Source organism: Pteropus medius, unplaced genomic scaffold, assembly GCF_902729225.1.
Source record: "Pteropus medius unplaced genomic scaffold, Ma_sr-lr_union100, whole genome shotgun sequence".
In the NCBI taxonomy this organism is placed as follows: domain Eukaryota; kingdom Metazoa; phylum Chordata; class Mammalia; order Chiroptera; family Pteropodidae; genus Pteropus; species Pteropus medius.
Window position 1 is genome coordinate 26,180,412 of NW_024344240.1, and position 27,993 is coordinate 26,208,404.

General features: G+C 38.4%; 1 protein-coding gene across 1 annotated transcript; it reads left to right on the top strand.

The window, feature by feature from the left end:
- Positions 1-1,238: 1,238 nt before the first annotated feature.
- USP18 (ubiquitin specific peptidase 18) lies at positions 1,239-26,604 on the top strand. Its single transcript, XM_039869271.1, has 10 exons — positions 1,239-1,497; positions 2,569-2,665; positions 3,614-3,759; positions 19,440-19,519; positions 19,811-19,957; positions 20,333-20,428; positions 20,894-21,061; positions 24,521-24,652; positions 25,143-25,192; positions 25,957-26,604. Exons 1-10 carry the CDS (start codon positions 1,443-1,445, stop codon positions 26,000-26,002), a joined length of 1,017 nt encoding a protein of 338 aa, XP_039725205.1. The 5' UTR covers positions 1,239-1,442; the 3' UTR covers positions 26,003-26,604.
- The last annotated feature ends 1,389 nt before the right edge of the window (positions 26,605-27,993 follow it).

Below are 27,993 nucleotides of genomic sequence, written 5' to 3' on the forward strand. Positions count from 1 at the left end.
CTGATCTTTATTATTTCTTTTTTTTCTACTCATTTTGGGTCTTGTTTGCTGTACTGTTTCTAGTTCCTTTAAGTGTAAGATTAGATTGTTTATTTGAGATTTCTCTTGTTTCTTAGGGTAGGCCTGAAATGCTGTGAATTTTCCTGTTAGAACTGCTTTGGAAGTGATTTTGGGGCAGTGTATTTTCATTTTCATTTGTCTCAAGCTATCTTTTTATTTTTTTCCTTGATCTCGTTGTTAACCCATTCATTGTGTAGTAGCATATTATTTAGCCTCCATATATTTGTGTGTTTTCCAGTTTTATTCTTGTAGTTGATTTCTAGCTTCATTTACATTGTGGTCGAAGAAGATGATTTTAATTTTCTTAAATTTATGGAGACTATTTTTGTGGCCTAACGTGATATATCCTGGAAAATGTTCCATGTACACTTGAAAAAAATGTATATTCTGCTACTTTGGGATGAAATGCTCTAAAAATATCAATTAAATCCATCTGGTCTAGTGTGTCATTTAAGGTTGCCATTTTATTGTTGATTTTCTACCTGGATAATCTATCCATTGATGTCAATGGAGAAGGAAGACATTTCTGTTGGTGCAGATAAGCTAACACAGGCTAATTCTAAACAGTGTTTTTATTTTTCAGTCCAGGTAGTCATCTATCCCTCAGTCATAATACCTGCTTTCTTGTTATCTTTGGCAACAGTTCTTTGAGATACAATGTTGCTTTAGGCCCAGTCTAAAGGTTATTTTGTCCTGTTTTAACATTTCAAATGGTTGAAGCATAAGGCAATTCCTCTGTGATGGCAGCTCTGACACTATTTTAAAGTGGCTCTGTTTATGTTATTTGTTTACATCAGGAAGTCAAGGGCATCAATAGCAAGGAGACTTCTTGTGAGCAGCCTTTAGGCAGTAAAATTCACAGCCCTCAACTGGCCCTGGGATGGAGCAGCAAAGGCACACCAGGTTTCTGGTCTAGACCCCTTGGTGAATGTCATGCCATTTGCCAGAAGAAGACCTGGAGGGAAGAAGATATGGCAGTTCACTCTGATGAATTAAAAATGGAGGCATGTGGGGCAAAGAGAGGAGGTGTCTAGCCTGGTTCTCATTTCTAGCCCTAGAGTTTTATGAGCCAGTCTCTCTGCATTTATCTTCCTCCCAGACTTGGGAACAGAACTGATCACGAGAGTACGCTTTCCTCTTCTCTAACCCTTACCTGCCTTGATGTGTTTTCACAGAAGCCCCACCAAGACTGACTCATGAAAGCTCTTCCCAGATGTGAGGTCATGCATTCCTGAAGACTTGCCAGCCAGCGGTCTGGGAATTTTGGAGTGATCACTAACGGGCAAGGTGTTTGGGTCCCTAAGCAAATTTGCCAGTCAGCCCTGGCTGAGTCTCAGCGTTCCTCGGCAGATCCTGTTGAGAAGAAAAAAGAGAACAGCAACATGAAGAAGAGGAAGCAGCTATCAGAATGCTTCACGGCCTGGGATTGCCCTCAGGGTCATTACCTCCCTCTCATCTTTCTCTTTTTGACTATGTAGAAATGCTCTTTTTGACTATGTAGAAATGCTTTGTTCACCCACTATACTCTGAAGCAGTAGAACTTTGTGATTAATGACCCCTGATCTCTTGTGCCTCCATTTCTACATCTTTAAATGGGAATAATCATAGTACTGATTGCATAGCATTATTGGGAAGAATGAGTGAGGTAATCTATCTGTACAAACTGCTTTAAACCAATGCTTAGCATATAGTAACATTCAGCATAATTTCTGTTTTTACTGTTATACCGGTGTGCTAGTATGTCTAGAGGCAAGTGCTTCCGCTGATTCAGAGCAGAAACTTGTGATTACCTGTTACCCCTGGATTTTTATGTTCTTATTGCCCTATCTCATGTACACCAAAGCTTTTTCTCTAGAAACCCTGTGCTACTCCCTGTCCCTCCCTTCAATTACTCACCTCGTGGGGTCTTTGGAACCCACGGCTGGGTTGGGAAATGAGAGGTTGGTTGCTAGTGGGTCAGGGAAATGCTGTCTTTCGGTTTTCTCACCTCCTCATAAGTTCCTTTGGCTTCTCGAGGCTAGTTTAGATTAGTGGATCTCCCCTAAAGCTTTCTTCTGATTTCTCCAACCACATGGTGGGGACTGGGTAGAGCCTTTCCGCTGAAGTCCAGAATCACTCTTGAGACCCATAGATGTCCATTCTGACTCAGCTCTGTAAGGAACTCATAATTAATTCTCTAAGTTACACTTTCTGTAATGCTTCTCTCTTTTTCTTTGCTCTTACAATTGCTTGTGCTACTCATTTGACAATAAGTAGTAATACAGTTTCTTGTGACATCTCTCTTTTCCTAATGGACTATTAAAACTTTTACTGCTATTTCACTTTTCAGAGGTTCATGCTTTATCTCTCCTCCCCAGTTTGTTTGCAAGCTCCCTAGTGAATTCTTTGTACCGCTGAGAGTACTTTATAGGATTTCATGTTTTTAGTAGATTCTAGAAAAACATATGATTTTTGTTAAATCCCTTAGCTAGGCCTTGCCCTCAGTATTTTTTTCTCTTTTCTTTATAGGCCCAGTCGGTTTACACAACATTGGACAGACCTGCTGCCTTAACTCTCTGATCCAGGTATTGATTATGAATGTGGGCTTCACTCAGATACTGAAGAGGTAAGACTATTACTCAGGCTGATAAACATGTATATTACTTTATGTTTTTAAATATTTGGTTATCACAGAAGTCTTCTTTTAAAAGTTTCCAGAGAAAAGCCTTGTTCTACACATTCTAATCACCTAAGAAATTTAAAAAGTACAAATGCTTGGTTCTACCCTCAGATATTTGGTTTCAGTTGGTCTAGGGTGGGGCCCAGGCACTGATACTTTTAAAAAGACTTCCCAGGTGGTTTAAAAGTACAATCAAGATTGAGAGTGTCTGATTTGATTAAAAGGAAGTTGGACTAGACCGATGTCAAAGGAGGAGTAAATCAGTGGGTAAGTGCATGAGTCTCTGTATTGATTTTTCTCAAACAAAATACATACATACACACAGAATATGTACGTATGTGTGTGTATACGTATATATACACACACTTTATCACACATTCTTTTCTGCCCTGTGCTTTCTGTAATTTTTTTTTCATTGGCATCAGCAATCGAAAGATGCCTATAATTAAATAAATTGTTGCCAAAATACACTGACATCCTTTCATGTTGCCCTTTCTTCCCAGGACCTAAATGAGTATTTGCTTTTTCACTTTGGAGTGCTTCAGAGTGGACATTGTGCTGTATGACCACTTTGCTGTGGACCTACGACCTACCGCATCTACCTTTCACTTTAGTGTGATTGTCAGGCAGGGTAAGGAGAGAGGTGAGGCAGCAGTTGTGCTGATCCCTCATAAGTTAGCTCTCTCTACCTGATTTGCTAACGTGGTGGTTCTCAACTTTGTTTGTACATTTAAATCATCTGGGAAACTTGAAAATTATGTTAACTGGGTCCCACCCCCAGAAATTCTGATTAAGTCTACAGAGTGGCCTAGACATGGAGATTTTTGAAAGTTCCCTCAAGTGATTCCATTGAGAACCATGGAATAAAGAAGTTCGGGTGTTCTTATTTGGCAGGATAACAGTACCAAGAGGAGGAGAAGAGCAGAAGAGAAGTGTCCCCTTCCAGCTGCTCTTGCTCTTGGAGAAGATGCAGGACAGCCGACAGAAAGCAGTGCGACCCGTGGAGCTTGTCCGCTGTCTCCAGAAGTACAATGTACCATGTAAGACCACCCTTCTAGCTCTAGCTGCTTGTCTAGTGCTCTGAGCGGGTGGGAGATTGGTGAGGAGAGGCAGATGAGGAGAGGGAGAGGAGGGGAGGGAGAAGAGGGCAGGAAGAGGAAAAGAGGGAAAGGGAGAGGAGGAGGTGGGAGAGGAAAGGACAAGAGAAGGAAGGAGAGGAAGAGGGAGAGGGAGGAGAGGGAAAAGGAGAAAGAGGGAGAGGGGTTGAGGAGAGGGAGAGGGAGAGGGAGAGGAGAGGGACTAATGATCAGTGAATGAACAAGACAGAAGTTAGGTAGACTGTGGATCCCTTATATTGGAGGCATTTACATCGTTCTGAAATATTTTAAAAGAGCCCAAATTTCTTCAGGCATAGAATTGGTATTATTTATGCATATGTTACTTTCATAAACAATCTTTTTCCACTTGTCAGTAGAATAAGTAAGCCTAAGAGTTCCTCAGAGTTGACTTAGCTGCCAGTAAAGAATCCCAGGAAAACAGAATAAAGGATTAATAAGGAGAAACCATATTCTACAAAAGAAAACTTATAAATTGGTTAGTTAAAAAAAAAAAAACAGGCTTATTGAGATATACATACTATAAAATTTACTCATTTAAAAATATATAGTCAGAGGTTTTTAGTATATTCAGAGTTGTACAGTCATCATCACAGTTTTATTATTTATTATTTGTTTTTTAATTCTTTAACCTATCTATTATTACTTATAAATTTATATTATCCTCTAATCGAGTTTTTTTAAATTAATCATTTTTTGGTGACATTAGTTAATGAAATCTAGTAAGTTTCAGGTGTACAATTTAACAGTAAGGCATATATATATATATATATATATATATATATATATATATATATATATATATATATTGCATTGTGTGTTCTTCATCCAGAGTTAGATTTTTTTCTGTCACCACATATTTGACCCCTTTTATCCCATCTACCTCCCCACTCTCTCCTCCCCACTCCTCTCTGGTAACCACTAGTCTATTGTCCATGTCCATGAGTCTCTGTTTGTTTGTCCTGTTTGTTTTCTGCTTTTAGGATTATATCCCACATATAAGTGCTATTATGTGGTTTTGAACATTTCCTGTCTGGCTTATTATGCTTAGCATAATTATCTCAAGGTCTATCCATGTTGTCACAAATGGCAGTATTTCATCTCTTCTTATGGCTGAGTAATATTTCATTGTATATATGTACCACTGCTTCTTTAGCCAGTCGTCTATCGTAGGACACTTCTGTTACTCCTATGTCCTGGCCACTGTGAATAATGCTGTTATGAACATTGATGTGCAAATATCTTTTCGGATATGAGTTTTCAAGTCTTTAGAGTAAATACCCAGTAGAGTGATTACTGGGTCATATGGTAGCTCAATTCTTAGTTTTTTGAGGCACCTCCATAGTGTACCAATTTGCAGTCCCACCAGCAATGTATGAGGGTTCCTTTTTCTCTGCATCCTCTCCAACAGTTATTACTTGTCCTGTTGATAACAGCTATTCTAACAGTTGTGAGATGATATCTTATTGTGGTTTTGATTTGCATTTCCCTAATAGCTAGCAATGTTGAGCATCTTTTCATATATTTGTTGACCATTTGTATGTCTTCTTGGGAGAAATGTCTGTTCAGGTCCTCTGCCCATTTTTTAATTGGATTGTTTGTTTTGTTGCTATTATTGAGTTGTATGAGTTCTTTGTATATTTTAGATATTAGGGCCTTATCAGAGGCGTTGCTTGCAAATATATTTTCTCATTTGGATGATTTCTTTTGCTGTGCAGAAGCTTTTTCGTTTGATGTAGTCCCATTCATTTATTTTCGCTTTTACTCTCCTTGCTTTTGAGGTCAAATTCATAAAATCCTTGTTAAGTCCAAGGTCCAATAGTTTAGTTCCTATGGTTTCTTTTATGCCCTTTATTGTTTCGGATCTTATATTCGGTTCTTTAATTCATTTTGAGTTAATTTTGGTGTGTGGTGATAGACAACAGTCTAGTGTCATCCTTCTGCAGGTGGCTTTCCAGTTTTCCCAGCACCATTTATTGAAGAAGCTTTCCTTTCTCCACTGTATATTTTTGGCTCTTTTGTTGAAAATTATTGCCATATAAATATGGGTTTATTTCTGGACTCTCAATTCTGTTCCGCTGGTCCGTGTATCTGTTTTTCTGCCAAACCATGCCGTTTTGATTATTGTTGCTTTGTAGTATAGTTTGAAGTCAGGCAGAATGATGCCTCCAGCCTCGTTCTGTTTCCTCAGGATGGATTGGCAATTCGGGGTCTTTTGTGCTTCCATACAAATCTGAAAATTTTTTGTTCTATTTCTTTAAAAAATGCCGATGGGATTTTGATGGGGATTGCATTAAATCTGTATAATGCTTTAGGTAATAAGAACATTTTAACTATGTTGATTCTTCCAATCCAAGAACACAGAATATCTTTCTAATTCTTTGTATCTTCTTCGATTTCTTTTAATAGGGTTTTATAGTTTTCATTATATAGGTCCTTCACATGTTTTGTTAGATTTATTCCTAGATATTTTATTCTTTTTGTTGCAATTGCTACAGGAATTATTTTTCCACTTCTTTTTTCTGACAATTCATTATTAGAGGATAGGAATGTTATGGATTTTTGAACATTGATTTTGTATCTAGAAACTTTACTTGCTTGTTGTTTCTAGTAGTGTTCTTGTGCAGTCTTTAGGGTTTTCTATAGAGAGAATCATGTCATCTGAAAATAGTGACAGTATGACTTCTTCATTTCCTATTTGGATGGATGCCTTTTGTATCTTTCTCTTGCCTGATTGTACTCTCTAGGACCTAAAATGTTATATTGAATAACAGTGGCAATAGTGGACAGCCTTGCCTTGTTTCTGATCTTAAAGGAAAGGTTTTTAGTTTTTCACCATTAAGTATAATGTTGGCTGAGGGTTTGTCACAGATGGCTTTTATTATGTTAAGGTACTTTTCTTCTCTACCGATTTTGTTAAGTGTTTTGTTCATAAATGGATGCTGTATCTTGTTGAAGGCTTTTTCTGCACCTATTGATATGATCATATGATTCTTATTTTTAATTTGTTTATGTGGTGTATCACATTAATCGATTCGCATATGTTGAAGCATCCCTGTGCCCCTAGGATGAAGCCCTCTTGATTTTGGTGTATAATCTTCTTAATTTGTTGCTGTATTCGGTTCACTAGTACCTTATGTAGGATTTTTGCATCTGTGTTCATGAGAGATATTGGTCTGTAGTTTTCTTTTTTGGTGTTATCTTTACCATATTTTGGTATCAGGGTGATATTGGCCTCATAAAATGAGTTAGGTAGTATTGCCTCCTCTTCGATTTCTTTGGAAGAGTTTGAGGAGAATCGGTATTAAATCTTCTTTGAATGTGTGGTAGAATTCACTGGCGAAGCCATCTGGTCCTGGACTTTTAGGTAGGTTTTGGATGATTGTTTCAATTTCCATACTGCTGACTTGTCTATTTAGAAATTTCCATTTCTTCTTGATTCAGTCTAGGAAGGTCATATATTTCTAAGTATTTGTCCATTTCTTCGAGGTTATTAAATTTGGTGTTATATACTTTTTCATAGTATTCTTGTATGATGCTTTGTATTTCTGCGGTGTCTGTAATCATTTCTCCTTTCAACCCTGATTTTGTTAATTTGTGTCCTTTTTCTTTTTTCTTTAGTGAGTCAAGCCAGGATTTGGTCAATTTTATTAATCTTCTCAAAGAACCAACTCTTTGTTGCATTTACTTTTTCTATTTCATTTAATTCTGCTCTAATTTTGACGACTTCTTTCCTTCTGCTGACTTTAGGCTTCATTTGTTCATCCTTTTCTAGTTTTTTAAGATGAAGCGTTAGGTTGTTTATTTGGGCTTATTCTTATTTTTGGAGATAGTCCTGTAATGATATGAACTTTCCTCTTATTACTGCTTTTGCTATGTCCCAAAAGTTTGATAGGTGTATTATCATTATCATTCATTTCTATGTATCTCATGATCTCTCTTTTTATATCTTCTCTGACCCAATCATTCTTCAGTAGCATGTTGTTTAATCTCCATGTATTGGTGGTTCTTCCCACTTTCTTTTTACAATTGATCTTCAGCTTCAAAGAATTATGATTAGAGAATATGGTTGGTATGATTTCAACCCTCTTATATTTGTTGAGGCTATCTCTGTGTCCCAGTATGTGGTCAATCCTTGAGAATGTTCCATGTGCACTAGACAGAATGTATAAGCAGATATTTTGAGATGGAAGGGTCTGTATATGTCAATTATGTCCAGTTGGTCTTATGTGTCATTTAGGAATGTTTTTCCATATTGATTTTCTGTTTGGATGATCTGTCCATATTCAACAGTGGGGTATTAGGTCCCCTACTACAATAGTGTTTTGGTCTGTTTCTCTCTTTAGTTCTGTTAATAATTGCTTTACATATTTTGGGGCTCCTTGATTGGGAGCATATATATTAATATGTGTTATGTCTTGTATGATTCACTTTCTCATTATGAAGTGTCCCTCAGTATCTTTCTTTACCTTTTTTTTATTTTGAAGTCTATTTTGTCCGATATTAGTACTGTTACTCCCACTTTTCTCTGAATGCCATTTGTTCGAAATACCATTTTCCACCCTTTCAGTTTGAGTCTATTTTGTCTTTGGAACTGAGATGTGTCTTTTGGAGGCAGCATATGGTTGGATTTTGTTTTTTGATCCATTCTTCAACTCTGTGTCTTTTTATTAGTGAGTTCAGTCCATTTACATTTAGAGTGATTATTGAAATATGTGGTCTTCTTATAGCCATTTTATGTTTTGCTTTTTGGTAGCTTGGTGTTTCTATTGCTTCCTTGTCTTTATGCATCTGGTTTTTGTATTTTGGTTAGGTTTTGTGGGCTTTCCCTCTGGTCCTTCTTGTTTTATGTTATATATGTTAGTTCTGAATCTTTGGCATGTGGTTATCATTATGAACAAATATGTTTTCTCTGCATGTGCCTTATCTCCATTCCCCTTTGTGAATTTGAATCTTTAAATCCCACTCCTTTCAGTCATTGTTATCTCACTTTGTCCCTATGTATGCTGACTGTTCATTACTATCTTGCTATAGCAAATCTCTTCTTATTGTTTAAGGTTATAATACCCTGTTCTTAATAAGGGTTGCAATCCTCTGCTTCTATTTGCCTGATAGTTGCCTTACTCCTAATTGTGTCTTTTTTTTTTTTGTCATTTTGTTTTAGATGAGCTGACCCCTTTCAATATTTCCTGTAATGCAGGCCTCCTAGTGGAGAATTCCCTCAATTTTTGTATGTCTGGAAAGGTCTTTATTTCTCCTTCATATCTAATGGAGAGCTTAGCTGGATACATTATTCTAGGCTGGTAGTTTCTTTCATTTAATAGTTTGAATATTTGATTCCACTCTTTTCTGGCTTGTAAGTTTTATGCTGATAAGTCTGACGATAATCTAATGGGTTTTCCTTTATAGCTTATCATCTTCTTTTCCCTGGCTGCTCTAAGAATTCTTTCTTTCTCATTGATTTTTGATAACTTTAATACAATGTATCTTGGAGAAGGCCTTTTTGGTTTGAGATAATTGAGTATTCTGTTGACTTCTTAAATTCCAAGCTCCAGTTCATTTCTTAGCTTTGGGAAATTCTTGTCAACTATTTGTCTGAAAATGCTTTCTGACCCTTGCTCCTTTTCCTCCCCTTCAAGAATGCCCATTATTCTTATGTTTCCTCTCCTTATGGTATCAGCTAGTTCTTTTATTTCTCTTTCATTATTTTTCATTCTTTGGCTTCTCTCTCCTTCTTTCTGATTTATTTCTAGATTTCTTTCCTCCATGTCACTGATCCTTTCCTCCATTTGGTCGACTCTATTTCTCAAGCTTGCTATTTCATTTTCACCCCTTTCAGTGTGTTCTTCATCACCAAAAGTTCTATTTGGTTCTTTTTGAGGTTTCAATCTCCTTCCTAAAGAACTCATTCTACTCATCTAGTTTTTTTTTCAATTCTTGAAATTGTTGACATGACTCATTTTGGATCTGAGTTTTTTCAGAAGTACCATCCTGAATTTTCTGTCATTTAAGTTGCATATTTCTATGTCTGTAAGCTCATTTTCTGGAGATATTTTTCTTTCTTTCTGAGATGCCTTGTCACCTTGGTTGTTCATTGTGTTTAATGGACTATTTCTCCATGTAGGCATTAATTAAAGGGTATTCTGCTTTTTTTTCCAGAAAGAAAATTTATTTTATAAAGATCTCTTTAGCCTGTTGCAAAGAACGAGTTTTTCTTTTGGTTTCCAGTAGGTGATGTCTAAGCCTCTTTGATCCCTGATTTATGTAAATTCTTAATAATGCCTTTTTTTCTTATAGATATTCAATTACTACCCTCAGTCTCGGTCCCTCTCAGTGTTAGCAACAGTTTTGGTAGCTTTTGCTTAGATTCCCTTTGGATTCTGTGGTGTTTGGTCTTGGAGGGTATGGCGAGGGGGTCCTCTGGGTTGGGGGATGCAGCTCAGTTTCATGTTTTGTAGTCACTGCTGGTAATAATCAACTGTTGTTTCTCTGCTATCCCTGCTTCTCTGCCATCCCCATTTCTCTGCTTTCTGCCCTGATATCTTGGCATTGCCACCAGCTGCATAGAGCTCACAGCTGTCTCAGGCAGAGCTGTTCAGGGAATCTGCACCTTTTTCCTTCCCCCCACCTCCTGCAGGGAGCTCTGGCTGTGAGAGGCAGCTTCTTTGTTTCTCCTAGTCTACTGCCCAACTCCCGGGGTTCTGACCTGTGGTGCTGAGATGGGCAGATCTCATGCTCATACGTGCTGGTGTACAGTTTGGGTGTTTTTTGTTGAGTTTTAGATGTTCATCTTATTGTTATTTCAAAGGGAGAGATCTGGGGACATCTCTCTATTATGTTTCTGACATCACTTCAATCTAATTTTAGAACATTCATCACCATCCCCCTTCCCGCCTGCCGCCACAAAAAGAAATACCCCTGTTCTTATTGGCAGTCACTCACAATTATTCTTTGTTTTCTTCTAGGTTTTATACTTTTAGACGTTATATTTGGGTTTGTTTTTGATTTTGAGTTAATTTTTGCGAATACTGTGAGTTAGGGGTCTAACTTCATTCTTTTGCATGTGGGCATCAATTGTTCCAGCACCATTTGTTAAAAAGAGTATTTTTCCCTATTGCATTGTTTTCATACTCTTGTCAAAGTCAACTGATCATAAATGTAGGTGTTTATTTCTGGACTCTAATTATATTTCATTGATCTTTATGTCTATCTTTATGCCAGTATCACACTACCTTGATTACTATAACTTTGTTAGTAAGTTTTGATATTAGAAAGTGTGAGTCTTCCAATTTTATTCTTTTTCATTATTGTTTTGGCTATTTGGAGTTGATTGCCTTTCCATACAAATTTTAGGATCACCTTGTTAATTTCTGCAAAAAAGCAATTTAGCATTTTGATAGAGATTGCATTGAGTCTGTGGATCAATTTATGGAGTATTATCATTTTAATATTTAGTCTTCAGAACCATAAGTATGGAATGCCTTTTCATTTATCTGAGTCTTCTTTAATTTCTTTCAAAAATGGTTTGTAGTTTCAGTGTACAAGTCTTAGACTTATTTTGCTAAAATTATTTCTAAACATATTTTTGATGCTTTTGTAAGTGGAATTCTTTTCTTAATTTTATTTTCAGGTTGTTCATTGCTAGGGTATAGATAAAATACATTTGGTTTTTGTATATTGATTTTGTATCCACAACTTTCTTGAACTAATTTATTAGTTCTAATAGTTTTTTAGTGGATTCCTAAGGATTTTCTATATATTAGATTATGTCATCTGTAAATAGAGATAGTTTTAATTCTTCCTTTCTAGTCTGGATTCTTTTTATTTCCTTTTTTTTTTTTTTTTTTTTGCTTGCCTAATTGCCCTGGCTAGAACCTCCAGTATGCTGTTGAATAGAAGTGTGACGAGAACAGATAATGTGTTCTTTATTTCTGACTGGTTCCCTTTTATAATTTCCATTTCCATTTTATGTTTTTTATATCTTTGTTAAAGTTGTCACTGAGTTCATCTACACTTCTCCTAAGTTCATCGAGCATCTTTATAACCAGTGTTTTGAACTTTGCATCTGTTAGATTGCTGGATTCCATTATTCCTGGATCTCTTTTCTGTTCTCTCATATGGTTTCTGCTTCTTTGTCTTCCCATTTGGCTGCCTTTCTGTGTCTGTTTCTATGTACTATGCAAAGCTCCTACATCTCTTGGTCATATAGGCGCGGCTTTGTATAGTAGGTGTCCAGTCGCACAGTCCTGAGAGGGGTTCAGCTGCAGGACAAGTTTAGCCCAACCCTGTGCCCCTCTGCGGCCACCAGTTAAGATTCAGCCAGTAATTCACAGATACTGTGCTCATAGATGCCTCAAGAATCCACACCAGAAACTGAGGCCAGCTGTCTTCAGTGTGAGTCTTGGCGCTGCTCAGCAAAGAGCACTGGACTCCCCTGAGGACACATCTGGATGTGGCTTGGGTGGGGCTGCAAGTTGGGGGAGGCAGAGTTTCAGGGAATTCTCTGGGCAGAGTAACCTCTGTTATCCAGTTTGATGACGTCTCAGCTGACGGAGCTGTGTTCACACACTGCGGGGGTGGGGGATGGTGGTGGTGGTGGCGGTGGCCTCAACAGAGGAACAATGGATACTGCCTGCACCTCTCCTGGGAGAGAGCCTTGCTTCCAGCCCTCACTCTGACAATTCAGTGTCCCCCTGTAAGTCCCTGGTGCCTCCTGTGGAGCCCACCTGGCACTGGTGCTCAGAGTGAGCAAATCTGTCACCGTGAAAGTCTGCTCGCAGATACAGCCCCTTTGAGAGGCATTTGCGCTGCCGCTGCCGCTGCCATAGCCTCTGTCCCACTCAGCCTCGCATCTTTGCCCCTCCTACCTTCTGCTGTTGCAGGCTGACTAATTATTTTTCTCCCTAGTTGTAGTGCTTTTGTTCATCTAGATCCCAGGCTACTTTCCTTGATGTTTGTTCCATGTTTCTGTCACAACTTTGGTCACAAAAGGGATGAACAGTACCTTTATCATCAACACCATTTTCCCCCGTCTCTCTGTATTCTTCATTTCTGGCTGATTCTTTTTTGTTTTCTATCTCCACTTTTATGATTTTTGTCTCTTGTTAAAGTTTTCCCTCAGTTCTTATACTCTTCCCCTATGTTCATTGAGCATCCTTATAACAAGTGTTTTGAACTCTGATCTGTTAGATTGCTCGTCTCCGTTTCGTTTAGTTATTTTTTCTAGAGCTTTTCTGTTCTTTCATTTTGGACATGTTTCTTTGTCTTCCTATTTTGCTTGCCTCCTTGTGTTTGCTTCTATGTATTAGATAGGGCTGCTATGTCTCCCAATCTTAGTAGAGTGACCTTATATATAGTAGGTGGCTGTGGGTTCCCATAGCACAGTCTCCCCTGATCACCTGAGGCAGGTGCTCCAGGTATGGCCCTTGTATGGGTTGTGTGTGCCCTCACGTTCTAGTTGAGCCTTGGTTGCTGTTTGCTCAACAATGGAAGGGATTGACTCTTGGGCTGATTGATTGTGATGATTGGCTGTGATCAGTGGAGGAGCTGTTGGGCAGCTCTGACCCTAGAGAGCAGAATTTGCTTTAGCTGACTGCCCAGTCTGCCCTTTGGGCATGCCATCCTCAAATGTGGCCCTGGGTGGTGCTCTGGCTCACCCTGAAGCCAACCAGTAGGTGTTCAGATTGGTGTCTCCTGAGAGGGACCCCACCTCAGCCCAAGTTAAGCCGCAGCCTATGCCTTACCTGGGGTCACCTGGCATGAGCCACCAAGCGATCTGCAGATGGCCGCCACATGCACTTCACTTGATTAGGCCTTGAGAGGCCAAGCCTCAAACCAAGGTCAGCTGCTGCTTGTGTCGGGCTTAGGGTTGCTCAGCAAGAGGTATGAGGCATTCTGGGGCCAAATACTGCTTGTTTAGCTTTTGTAAACCTTTGAGAGATTTTAGGAAAGTCTGCAGCATACAGGGTATTTGTGTGGAAAAGCCACTGGAAATGGCTTGGTTGGGCCCACAGGTTGGGGCGGGGTCTCAGGGAATCACCAGAGTGGGGAGAATTGTGTTAACTAGGTTGATGGAGAGTCAGATATGGCAGTCCCCTGCATCTGCATACTGAGAAGAGGGAGGGTATCAACAAAGGAACAATGACTTCTGCCAGCACTTCTGTCTTGGAGACAGCTGCCCCTTATCTCTTGCCTTGAAGCCAGACAACTCAGTTCCTCTTCTTATGTCTCTGGCACCTTTCGAGCTGCTACCCCAGTACTGGAGCTCAGAGTGATGAGTCCGTCACTGAGCCACGTGCACACACGGGCCCCTTAAGAGGAAAGTCTGCAATTCCCTCAGCCCTCCGTCTTAGCCACAATCTCCTCTGGTTTTCACAGCCAGAAGCCATGGGGACTTCTCTTCCTGACACTGGAACCCTGGGCTGGGGAGCCCAGTGTGGGGCCAGGAACCCTCGCTCCTCTGGGGAGACCTCTGCAGCTAAGATAGTTCTCTCAATTCTCAATAGTCACAAGCTGGTGTGGAACCAGCTCATTTTGCATCTTTACCCCTCCTTTACCAGTCTCGAAGTGGCCTCTTCTTTGTGTCCCCAGTTGTAGGACCTCTGTTTAGCCAGACTCATGTGATTCCCAATAATGGCTATTCTGTAGTTTACTTGTAATTTTGATGTGGTTGTAGGAGGAGGCAGGCACAGAGTTTACCTACTTTGCCATCTTCACTGGAAGCTCCTTACCCATTTTTAAATCAGGTTGTTTGTTTTCTTATTGTTAAGTTTAAAGATTATTTTTTGGTATATTTTAGATAACAGTCCTTTATCAGATATGTCTTTTATTGCTTGTCTTTTTATGCTCTTGATTGCATCTTTCACAGAGCAGAGATTTTTAATTTTAATGAAGTTTGGATTACCAGTTCTCTTATTGATTACACTTTGGTGTTGTTTCGAAAAAGTAATCACCAAACCCAATGTCATCTAGATTTTCTCCTGTATTATCTTTAGGAGTTTTATAGTTCCACATTTTACATTTAGGTCTTTTATCCATTTTTAATGAGGTTGTTTTAAGGATGTAAGATCTGTGTTTAGATTCATTTTTTCTTTTTGCATGTGAATATTCAGGTATTCGAGCACCATTTTGTGAAGACTGTCTTCACTCCATTGTATTGCCTTTGCTTCTTTGTCAGCCATTGACATTGTTTATGATGGTGTATTTCTGGGCTCTCCATTCTGTTCCATTGATCTAGTTTTCTGTTCTGTTCCAATACCACATTGTCTTGATTACTGAAAATTTGTAGTAAGTTTGAAATTAGTCCTTTGACTTTGTGCTTTTCCTTCAATTTTGTGTTGGCTCTTCTGAGTCTTTTGCTTCTCTAAATAAACTTTAGAATCAATTTGTCAATATCCACAAAAGAAGTTGGTGGGATTTTGATTGGAATTGCATTGAGTCTATAAATTAAGTTGGGAAGAACTGATATCTTGACAATATAGAGTCTTCCTATCCGTGAACATGGAATATCTCTCCATTTATCTAATTATTCTGATTTTTCATCAGAATTTTTAGCTTTCCTCATATAGATCTTGTATATATTTGGTTAGATCTAAACCTAAGTATTTCATTTTCATGGATTATAATGTAAATGATATTGTTTTTAATTTAAAATTTTACTTGTTCATTGCTGATATATAGGCAAGTGATTAACTTTTATATATTTACCTTGTATCCTGCAGCCTTGTTATAATCAGTTATTAGTTCTAGGAGTTTTTGTTGACTTTTTTTGGATTTTCTACATGGATAATTATATCATCTGCAAACAAGGACACTTAGTTCTTCCTTTCCAGTCAGTATGACTTTTATTTCCTCTTTTTGTCTTATTGCATTAGCCAGAACTTGTAAAACATGTTGAAAAGGAGTGGTGAGAGGGGACTTTCTTGTCTTTTCTTTTGATCTTTGTGGAAAAGCTTCAGATTTTTCATCATTATATGTGATGATAGCTGTAGGTTTTTGAAGATGTTCCTTATCTAACTTAGGAAGTTTCTTTCAATTTCTTAGTTAAGATTTTTTATAATGAATGAGTGTTGGATTTTGTCAAATGCCGTTTCTGCATCTATTAATATGATCATGTGAATTTTTTTAGCCTGTTGATGAGATAGATTATATTTATTTTCAAATGTTGAGCTAGTCTTGCATACTTGGGATAAATCTCACTTGACTATGGTATATAATTCTTTTATATTATGGTAGATTCTATTTACTAATATTTTCTTGTAGATTTTAAGTCTATGTTCATGATAGGTATTGATCTGTAGTTTTCTTGTAATGACTTTGTCTGATTTTGGTCTTAGGGTAATGTTGGCCTTTTAGAATGAGTTACCTTCAAAGCTGAGGCAGTTTATGACACTTTAAGCCTTCATTTTGTTGTGGCGCGAATGATTCTGAGACCCACGGAGCCAACTGAGATTAATTATGAGCCTTTATTAGCCGGCCGGCGACTGACTCTCTACCACGCAGGGTTAGAGGAGATCAGCCCCGAGCTTCTCTATAGGAGGCAGTTAATGAAGCCTCCTACTACATCCTTGAATAAGCAGATTACAAGAAGCAGAAGTTAGCCATTAATGTTTTGTACAAAGATAAATGTATCCGGGGAACTCTCGGATCAAACAGGGACTAGTAGACAGTTTTATTATTTTCTCCTTGAAATGTTGCACTTCTGGAGCTGGCGCCTGGAGATATCTCCTCCCTGTGACTGAGTTACTGCTTGCACCTGGAGATACTGCCTCCCTGAAACTGGAGAAATTCCACTTTTACAATTTCTTGTTTGCACAGGGCCTCAAAGTCAGCCAGATCTAAGAGACTGGAGCCCTCTCAGCTCTTACCTGGACATGCAAAAATAGTCTAGAGCATCAGGAATAGTTAGAGCTTTTAAAAGTCTCCTATGAACATCTATTCCTCAGATCTTTCTTTTAAGTTTTTGGCCAGGCCTTTTTTTTTTTTTTTTTTGCCTCAGCTGGTATTGCAGCCTTAGGTAACTGCAATATTAATTGTCACTGTTTTCTACAGATGCCCTGGTGATGGGGCTTTGAGCTCTGAGACAGGTCAAATAATGACAATCCTCTCACTTTGGGACTTTTTGAGGATCTTCAGTCTCAGTCCACCTCTCTGGTAATTGCAAGGTTTCTGGTTTTTAAGGCCACTGCAGAGCTGCAAAGAAGAAAATGGAATAGGCCAAATTGGAAAAGCCTCAAACCCTGCTCTTTTTATTTAGATTCTGCAGTTTTTCTTTCTTTTTTTTCTTTCATTGGTTAACGAAATCCAGTAAGTTTCAGGTTGTAGTTTTTCTTGCATAAACATTCCTAAGAGTTTTATGAACTCTTGGTTAATTTCCAGAATTCTGAAAAAATTTATTTTGACAATTTTTGCCAGTATATTCATTGCTTTTATGGAGGAGTAGATTTATGGAGACTCTCACTCTACTGTTCCAGCTTTATTCTTACCTTCCTTTAACTTTTCATAGAAGTTTGTACACCTTAGGGAAATTTTCTTATTCTTCTTTGAATTATGATTATATGGATACTTGTCCTCCACTCAAATACAGGTTTCTTTGGGACAGGAACTTTCTCTGGTATGTGTGATGCCTTGCATATAGCAGGTGTTAAGTCAATTGTGGGTTGGGCACATATCCCTGTATTTCTCAGATGAATTGAGTGAGACTTTTGGTTCTGGTATGGTCAGATGAGGGAAAATGTCTCCACATGGCAAGGTGATCCAACTTCCTTTATGTCCAGTGTTGGCTCTGTAGCAGGCAGCCTTCTGTAAATAATTCCTTAGAGACAGCATCAGTTCAACCCTGCTGTTTGTCTTTAAGTTTTGGGATTATTATCTTAGAATATGGATTAATTAATTTATTCAACTAATATATAATATTTACCTATTATGTGCCAGGTATTGTGCTGGTACTGTAGATAAAGGAATAAGAGTAATAGAGTCTTTGCCTTCATGGAGTTTATAGTTTAGAGGAGAGACAGGCCAAAACAAAAACAAAATAGAACCCCAAAACATTAAGTACAGGGAAGAAATAAAATGATGTTGAAATAGCAGATATGAATATTTAGCACATTTATAATAACCACCCTTTCTTGCAATGTCTTTGCATTTAGGCAGACATTTGTCCTTTTGTAAGATAGTCCTCAGTGTGTTTTAATTTTCTTTGTCTTCCTGGGTTTCTTTCTCAGGAGATTTGTATATACCATTTTAGCCTTATGAGACAGGACAGGGCAAATTCTCTTGAGTTGGGGAAGATTCAAACCCTGCACTGAGAGAGAAGTGAGTTCTTGGCAGAACATAAGAAAGAATTCAAAGACACACCAAAGTTATTGTCAAAAGGAAAGTTTATTAGAGAAGGAGTAACACTCCATAGACATAGCGTGGTCTCCTCTCAGAGGCAGAATGAGAGGGCCTGAGAGAAACTCAGAGGTACAGAGACAATAGAAAGAGATGAGGACAGTGAGAGACACAGAGTAAAGGCACTGAGAGGGACCAAGAGAAAGATGCTGAGAAGGACCAGGAGAAAGACACTGAGAGGGAGAGAGTAAGGGCACTGAGAGGGACTCCGAAGGCCAGGGAATTCAGTTTATATATCATTCTTTAGTTCCTGTAAGTTACAGTTTAAAGACTTTGTTTACCCATTTTCCTTTGATATGGACATACAGTGAGGAAAGATAGGAGTATGTAGCATGAAAAGGTAAGAACATGTAACGTGAAAGGCCTGCTGGTAATTCCCAGCCTTTGATTCATAGGTTTCCTATAGTTTTAGACATAGGGAATGAATGTTTATTTTGTGTAGGGTAACAACTTAAAGACTCTGTTTTTTCTGTTTTCCCTTCAGGTAATAGGGAAATGGGTTGTTAGCAATCCCAGCAGAAATCGTCCTTTGTTCTGCAGGTTTCCTTGTAGCCTGCCTGCAGGGCTGAACAGCATATTACCGTCTCTGAATATAGCTTGATTTAACATTTTAGTTCTTTTGCCTCCTCACTACATTACTTACATCTACTTGCATAACATATGTAGAATTCACTGCTTAATTCTTGCCTTTTCTTAGCCAGTATCACCTATCACTATGATGGTCCATTCCCTTCTTATTCTCCTAGAGACCTTTTGGGAAGACCTGGGTCAAATATCACTGTTGAGAAACTGCTCAAGTTTTAGGGGAGTGAATAAAAAAAATACATAAAGGCACAGAGAAATGAGTGACCATAGGAGTCCAATGAGAGTGTGGGCTTGGCATAGACATAGGAGAGAATCCACTATTGACTCTTGGTTTTACCTAGCCGTGTCCCTCAGCGGAGACCACTAGGGGTAGATGGCAAATCAGGACAGAAAACTTGTGAGGTGCAGTAGGACTGAATTTTAAGGTTTAAGAGAAACACTCAAAAATCAATACCAAGCTTATTTTCCAGTTCTGGCACCTAGCTTCTAGTGGAAACTTAGCCTGAAAATGGGGCAAAGGTTTGGAAAATGCAGTGGTGTTCATGTGCATCTAGGTAACTAGGGCATAGGGCATGAGAAGTGTTCCTGGTGACCTTGCTAATTGGACTATTGCTTTTCTCTTTGGCCAGTGTTTATCCAGCATGATGCTGCTCAACTCTACCATATAGTCTGGAACCTAATTAAGGACCAAATCACTGATGTGGACTTGGTAAGATTCTAGAACTAGAGAGCTCAGAAGTTGAAGATGCTGTTCATTTAACTCATTCAGTGATCATTAATGTAGTGTGTAGAGAGGATTAAGAGAAAATCATATAAAATGCTTATCACAAGTCCATAATATTATTACTGTTATTTTGCACCTTTTTGAGTATAACAAAGAGCATCAGTGGCTGCCATTTCTGGAGTTTCTATCTAGTGGCCCCAACTTCTGGAAATTGGCCTGACCTGGTCTATTTATGGCTTTGTACCCTTCTTACCTCTCCCCTCCTTTCTCTTGCAGGTAAAGAGGCTGCAGGCCTTGAATACAATCCAGATGAAGGAGTCCTTGATTTGCCTTGAATGTACAGTGGAGAGTAGCCAAAACAGTTGCATGCTGACCCTTCCCCTTTCTCTTTTTGATATGGACTCAAAGCCCCTGAGAACACTGGTGAGGGATTTCTCTTGGCGAATTTTCTGTTCCCACACAACTCAGTGTTGCCAATGCCCCCTTGCTTCTTTAGTCTACCCTTGGCTTTTAAAAAATCATTTTTATTTCCTTTGCATGGTTCTGGCTAAGTTCTACTTTGATTTGGCAAAAAATAAAATTCTTACCTCCTTTTTTCCCTTTCGTGTGCCCCCTCTTGTTTTTTTCTCCAATCAGTAGGTACTTTTTGAGATCCTGGCCTGTTTACCACTCTGGGCCAGACATTAAAGGGACATGGAGAAAACCAGAAGAAAAACTTAAATACCCATCTGTAGGGTGATGGGCTGTACTCTAGATAGGAAATACTAATCCTGCTTTTTTCTTGTTCTTCTGGGACAGGAGGATGCCCTTCACTGTTTCTTCCAGCCCAGGGAGTTGTCAAGCAAGAGTAAGTGCTTCTGTGAGAACTGCGGGAAGAAGACCCGTGGGAAAAAGGTATTCACTCCCCGAAACCAGATCCTACCCCCAGTTCAGGGTTGCCCATAGGGAGTTTCCTCATAGACTTCACAGAACCCCTAGGGTCTCTCATGATGGCTGAGGGAAGGAATCCTGATCAGGCTAGTATCTGATAGGATCCTGGGGCTCCTGAGATCATATCATTGAGAGGAACAGAGCCTTTTAAAGATAAGAAGAGAGCAGGAGCCAGAGTTTTTCCCTCAGGCCTAGACCACCTCCCGACAGCAGACTCCATTGTTTCCCTGGGTTCCAGGACCTGTGCAGCACCCAGGGCTGCTTTGGAGAGCTCAACAGACTCAGCAAATGGGAGCCCTCCATTGTATTGCATCATTCTGCTCCCCTCTTTGTGGGGAAAAAAACATACAATTGCCCCTGGTATTTCTCTGAATCTACCCTTTTGAAGTGCTTTAGGACTTCATCTCCAGGGTGATTTTGCTTTTGCAGGTCTCGAAGCTGACCTATTTGCCCCAGACCTTGACAATCCACCTCATGCGGTTCTCCATCAGGAATTCACGGACAGAAAAAATCTGCCACTCATTGTATTTCCCCCAGAACTTGGATTTGAATCAGGTCCTTCTGACTGAGAAAGACTTCTACTATGCTGAGGACCAGGTGAGACACTCCTCACTTCCCATCCATCCTCATCTCATCAGATACCATGTCCTTTTAATTTTGCCTCTCCTTCTCCCTAAGCTACTTGAATTCACTCACTAATTAGAGATGGCATTTTTGTGTGTCTTGTCTGTGTCATTTTCTCATCTCAACAATTATATCTTCTGCTGACCATGCTTGGGATACACAAAGGGAGGAAAACTCACCAACAGCTGAGTGTGATTCATAGAAACATTTTTGTGTATGCGAGAAACACTCGTTTTTTAAAAAACGGTATTTTAATGATGGAGATCTGTGTATACTTGAACAGCCATGGGTTGTTATCACCACCACATCACCACTACCGCCATTTGCTTTTTGTAGCTGCTTTTCTTTTCTTTTAAGATCTAAAAGACTGTGTTTCTAAATTTTGGGTTTGTACTCATATGCCTCACAGCACTGAGGGAGGGAACCTGAGGAAAGGAACTCATAATTCAGGACATTTCTTTTAAATAAGATGTGTAATACTTACATGTATGTAGATAAACAGAACATCTTGGGTTGTAAATATAATACCAACCAAGCTTTCTTCTTAAAAAGGCTTATGCTTACTTTGAGGATAATAAGGTAGAAGCCAATTCATTGGGCCAGTTTAGTAAAAATAAAGCTGAATTCAGTTGTCCTGCACTAATAACTTATTGGGAGATTCTGAGGAAAAAAGTGACATAAAAAACTTTTCTCCATACATTTAAAATTCTACATTTATATATGCAGAATTTGATAAGTATAGAATTTATCCAGTTTTGAACTGTTTTGCTCCATTGATCTGTTTACTGTTCATGCTCTAGTATTTTAAATATTGACAGCATAATAATATGTTAGAATAGCTCCTATTATAATATAGCTTCTTTACCAATTCAGGGCATATATATACTTCATAATATTATCAATCTTCTCTCCTAGTTCTCTTTATTTCTACTTGCACAGTCTACCTGATGAAGTATATCTTACATTTTTTTCCACTTAAAAATGACTTTGTTATGGAAAGTTCTGAATATATACCAAAGTAGTGAGGAATTACACAACAAATCTCTATGTCCAACAAGCAGCTTAAACTGTTATCAAAACTGATGACCAGTCTTGCTTTATGTACACCACCATTCTCTTCTTTTCTTGACCCTCTACTGAATTATTTTGAAGCAAATTCCAGATACCATACCATCTTATTAGTATTTCATTATGCCTCTCTAAAGAATAAGCACTGTTTTTCTAAACCAATAACCAATCCTATCTCATAATTCCTTAATATCATCTAATATCCAGTCAATATTCAGATTCCCCTGACTGTCCTATAATATATTTGGTTTAAATCTATATCCAAACAAGGTCTACACTTGCATTTACTTAGGTTAGTTTCCTCCATCCCTCCCCTCTTTTCTTTCTTCTTCTTTTAGGTTAAGAAGTTTCTTCTCCTTTTCTTTTCCTGGCAATTCATTTGGTTGAGGAGTTTTAAAATATACATCCAGAATTGGCTGGTTTGTGTTATTTAACATGTTCCTGTATCCTTTGTATTTCTAGTAAACTAGATAGATCTAGACATTGCCCTGCATTAAAAAAAATCTAGCATAAAGTCCCCAAATGAAAATAGAGAATAATTTGAGCTCTCCTTTTTGGGTGACTTAGCTTCATTTGTACTATCCTCACCCCTGTCCCACATTATCAAACCTGTTTCAGTCTCAAGTTAGGAACATTATTTGACTGTGTTGGGAAAATAGAATATTTCTGACTAATGTGGAGATCCTGTTCACAATAATCAAAACTCTCTCTCTCCTGCCATTATTCCCTTTTCACAGTAATTTATTTCTTGTCTTGACTTTCTAAGATTTGAGGGAGTAGAATGACTTTCTGCCAAGTCTAATGGATACCTCTTGTTCTTTCTCTCTTGGTACACTGTGATATTCCATGTCATTGATCCTACTTGCCTTCAAAATCAATCTATCCTAGGTTTCTCTTTTGCTGGATTCTTTCCTGCTTATCCTTTTGTTGGTATTTAGTTTTAATTCCATTCTTCTCCCCATTTTTCATGTCATCTTTTTAATTCTCATTGTTTCAATGATCATCTAAAACTGAAGACTCGCAAATATATTTCTTGTCCAGGTCTTCCTCTTGACCTCCAAACCAGTATACTCATCTCCTAGTGAATGTTGTCACACAATCCCTATATTCATTATTTTCATTCCCAAACAGCTCTATTCCATATTTAACTTTATAGTACCAACATTTTCTAATTTCCAAGCCATAAACCCAGGATTCATCCTTACAGTGCCTTCTACTTACTCCCCTCCTTCTGCATCCAATCAGTTAGTACACACTTTTAATTATTTCTTTCTAATTTTGCAGAAATCTGTCCCCTCATCTCCACCTTCACCCTCACTTCCTCAGTATAGTTTAGGGGTTAAGCTCAAGCTTTAAAGCCAGACAAGCCTGAGATGAAATCCTGCCTCTTCTATTTATAAACTCTGGCCCTTGGGTGTAAATTACTTTACCTCCATGAGCTCAGATTCTACTTCTATCAGATTCTACTTCTATCAGATTCTACTTCTATTAAAACCTATTAGCACCCAGCTTATAGGTTTCTGTGAATATTAAATGAAATAATATGTGTAAAGACTTGGCCAAATGCACAGTGAATGTTAAAAGTTAGCTAATAAATATTATGTCAATAATGATTATTATCATCTTAGTGGTTACTACTGATAGTAATTATTCAAGTTGTCACTATTTCTTCCTTGCACTACTGTGGTAACCTAACATGTTATTGGCTTCTGTCTCACTTGGACTCTTAATCTATTTTTCAAACCATATTATTTCAAGTAATGTATTCTCAAACACAGACCTGGTCATGCTCCTCTGCTTAAAACTTAAAGCTTAAAACTTTCTTATGGCTCTCAGTTACTCATGGGATAAAGTTCTAATTCCTAACTTGGCCTTTGGAGCTTCATCTCTTGTGACTTCCCAGCACCCTCTCTGACTTCCTGTTCCTCAGTATGCTCTGCTCTTTTATGCTGCCAAGTTTTTGCCATTTCTGGGTCTACATTCAAGTATGCCTCCTTTCCATAATTTGTCTGCCAATCTTATTCATCTTGCAAGAGCAATTAAAGCATGTCTTCTTTGGGAAGCTTTCCCCAGCTCCTCAAGCTTTCCTCAGCTGTTTGGTTGTTCCTTCTCCTTTCTTGGGGGAAAAGTTGCGTCTTCTCAAATTTACCTGTAAATATACCTGGTACAAAACATGGCATTCTAATTCTGGCTTACTTAGCTGTGAACTTCTTGAAGTCAAGGACTGTTTTATAGTTCTTTTGAAGCACCACTACCTGGCATAGAGTAGGCACTGAATAAATGTGATGAAATATTTGTTTATTCTAAACCAGGGTTAGAAAAGGAGAGATGGTGGATGAATCATTTTGTCTTGTGTTCTTCTAGATTGGAGGACAGTATGAACTCTTTGCTGTGATTGCCCACGTGGGACTGGCTGACTTTGGTCATTATTGTGCTTATATCTGGAATTCTGTGGATGGAAAATGGTTCTGTTTCAATGACTCCAATGTTTGTTGGGTGAGGATCAACATCTTGGATTGGGTTAGCTACCTCTTCTGAGCCCAGGGGTGGATGAGTTCTTCTCATCCATAAGATCAAGCCACATTATGGTCCTGTTCTCTCTGTGCGGGGCCATTTTATGAGGTTTAAAGCTGATTTCTGCATGGAATACCCATCTGGTTTACAGCTCTGTAAGAGTCTACTTAGCTCAGAGTCTAGGTTTCTGGTGTTCTAGGCTCAGGGCCCTGCAACTTCATGCACTATGGGAAACTATGGAAAATAAGAAGAGTTAGAAAATATAAGTTAGAACTCTGGGCTTAGCATAATCAGGTTTAAAGTATGCTAAGAGAGACTTCATGTATATCACTAGATGCTATGGGTATTGGGAGTTCCTAAGGATGGGTTTGTCTGGAAGAGTGAGGGAGGGAAAGTTGTAGCACCCTGTACTCTCTGGATGCTTAACAAATGTCCCCTGGCTGCTTCACTTTATATGTTTCTGTACTTCCAGGTATCCTGGGAAGATATCCAGTGTACCTATGGAAATCAAAACTACCGCTGGTAAGAGAAGTATTTGAGTGATGGAAACCCAGTGAGCTTGTAAAGGGTTCTTGTTGCTGTAGGAAACTCTCATGGATTCAACTACTGCTTATATTTGCATAACTCCCCAGGGACAAAACTGTTCAGCTTTATCTTTCAATATTCTTTTCACTACACCATGATTTTCTTACAGTTTAGACTTTAACAGTACTAAAGTGTAAGTAGCTCCCCAAACATCATATCCTCCATCTTCTCTCTGTGGCTTTGCACATGCAGTTCCTGGTCAGTATTACCCTCTTTTAATTTATCATCAAGGCAAAGTCCCCTTCATGCTTCAGTACCTCTGCTCATGGTCTTTTCCTACTCTGTAAAGCTTGCACCCAGGCAGATCTGTAGGGGCTTGTCATGTGCTTTCACTGCATTTTGAGCATACCACCTTTATAGAAAGAGTTACACTGTTTTGTAATTGTTTGCTTACATAATTTTCACATTATACCATGAATGAGAGTCACTGTGTTCCAGTTAAACTTATTTGCAAAAACAGAGTCAGATTTGGCTCATAGGTTCATAGTTTGTCAACTCCTGATTTAAATGTTAACAGCAGTTTAGGGGTTATTTTCCCAGATCACCTGTTTTGTTTCCCTTCGAGGTGATGGACAGATGAACGCTTGATCCAATAACCTGGAAAGTTTGCTGATGTTTGTCCTATCATGAATTAATAATGTACCAGTTAACTATGAATGTTTCATTTATGCTATGATGTTGTATTTTTTTTTTCTTTCTAGGCAGGAAACTGCATATCTTCTGGTTTACATGAAGACTGGGTCCTAAATGGATATACCCTAAGTCTTCAGAGACTGACAAAGTGTTGTTTTTCTTTTCTAGTCCTGAATCTGCTAATTCTTTTAAGAGATTTTTCAATGAGGAGAAAAACTATTTTCAAATTGTATAATTAAATTTTATTTATTATCAGGGGAGATTATCAAAATATTTAATAGTGACACTGCCCAGGTCTTGATCAGTCAGAATGGATACTTACACAAGTGTAACCTGGCCACATGGTTGGAGCAGAGTCTTGAGTGCTCCCTGCTGTGCAAGAGATTAATTTTTCAGTTGGGATACTGTGGGAATCTAGAATCTTTCAGGGGAAGAGAGGCCTGGACAACAATCATAGTGGAAAGTATTCAGGTGGCAAGGGGCAGTGTAGGGAAGTATTTCAATATTTTACAACCAGGGTGACCCTACTAGTATATCTGGCTGAAAATAATTTGTTTATAATTTTTTATTTTTTATTTTTAGAAACAATATTCATTCTATAAAGGTCAAGTGTTTTATAATTGTTAGTCATTCATCCGACAAATATGTATTGATTACCTACTCTCCATAAGATATTGTGCTAGGCACAATGATGAATAAAGTTTTTTCTCTCAAAAGTTGTTTGCAGTTTAATGGGTAATAATTAAAATACATAAGATACTGAGAGTTCCTACTACAGGAATTCAAAGGAAAGTGAAATCACTTCCATTGTGTGGCCATAGGAGAAGCCTTCAGGCTGGAAAGGGGCTTAGGGTGGAGGACAATACATTTACAGGAAAAAACATACTCAGTGGCATGGTTGAAAAAAGTAAGACTCAAGGTTCAAAGGTTGTCTATGAATCTGGCTTCCCACTACAATGATGGCAGGTAGTTGGTACTCTGAAGGTAGAAGTTCTTGAACTAAGCTAAGAAGTTTGGATCTAATTTAATAGGTAATAAGGAACTGTTGAAATGCTTCAAAAAGGAAAGGAACATGTAGTGGTGTTTTGGTAAAATGAGTCTGTTGTGGGCCAAAGACATGGATTAAAGACAGGGATGGTAGACTGAATGGAAAAGCATTCACAGCTAGAGCCATTTTGGTGGAAGAATGAATGTGAACAGTGAGAGAAGAAGGGTCCAAGAATACTCCAGTGCGAGCCTGGGAAGTGAGCAGATAGATTTTAACTTCCCCATCTTATAGATGAAGTGATTGAGACTCTTATAAATGATTTCAAGATTTCATACTTGATTAAGTGGCTGAAACTTCCAACATAAAATGTGGGTAATTTCTTTATTAATTATTTTTTGGCAAAAAAGTAGCATGAAAGAATAAATTCTTACTGTGAAATATTCAAACAATATAGAAATATATAGAATCTTTTCCTTAGAGCTTTAAACAGGGTATATTAGTTTCCTAGAGTGGCTGTAACAAATTATCACAAAATGGGTGGCTTGAAAAAACAGAAATTTATTCTCTCACAGTTCAGGAGGCCAAAAGTCTGAAATTGAGATATCAGCAGTGTTGGTTCTTTCTGGAGGCTCTAAAGGAGAATCTATACCACACCTCTCTCCTAATTTCTGGTAATTGCCAGCAGTCCTTGTCGTCCCTTTGCATGTATCCACATCACTCCAGTCTGCCTCCATCTTCATGTGGCCTTCTCCCCTGGGTATCTTCACATGGCCTTTGTAGAAGAACACCAGTAATTGGATTTAAGACCCATCCTAATTCAGTAAGACCTCATTTTCACTTGGCTAATTACATCTGCAAAGACCCTCTCCCAAATAAGTTCACATTCTGAAGCTCCAGGTGGACATGAATTTTGGGGGGACACTATTTGATGCAGTAAAAGATGTGTATACGTTAGGCCTTTTTATATGCATTTGTCTACATATATATCACAGATATAAATAATTTTTACATCTATCAAATGAACTTGGATGGAGTCTGGATCTTTGCCAGAAATAAATGATTGAGAGTTATTCAAGGATCTTAGAGTTTACAACCTGAAAACACAGGTAGGCAAAAC

Coding starts and splice junctions, on each gene's coding strand:
- USP18 (XM_039869271.1), top strand. CDS start 1,443: ATGAAGAAGAGGAAGCAGCTATCAGAATGCTTCACGGCCTGGGATTGC. Junction 20,429..20,893: donor AGAAGACCCGTGGGAAAAAG/GTATTCACTCCC, acceptor TTGCTTTTGCAG/GTCTCGAAGCTGACCTATTT. Junction 25,193..25,956: donor GGAAATCAAAACTACCGCTG/GTAAGAGAAGTA, acceptor TTTTCTTTCTAG/GCAGGAAACTGCATATCTTC.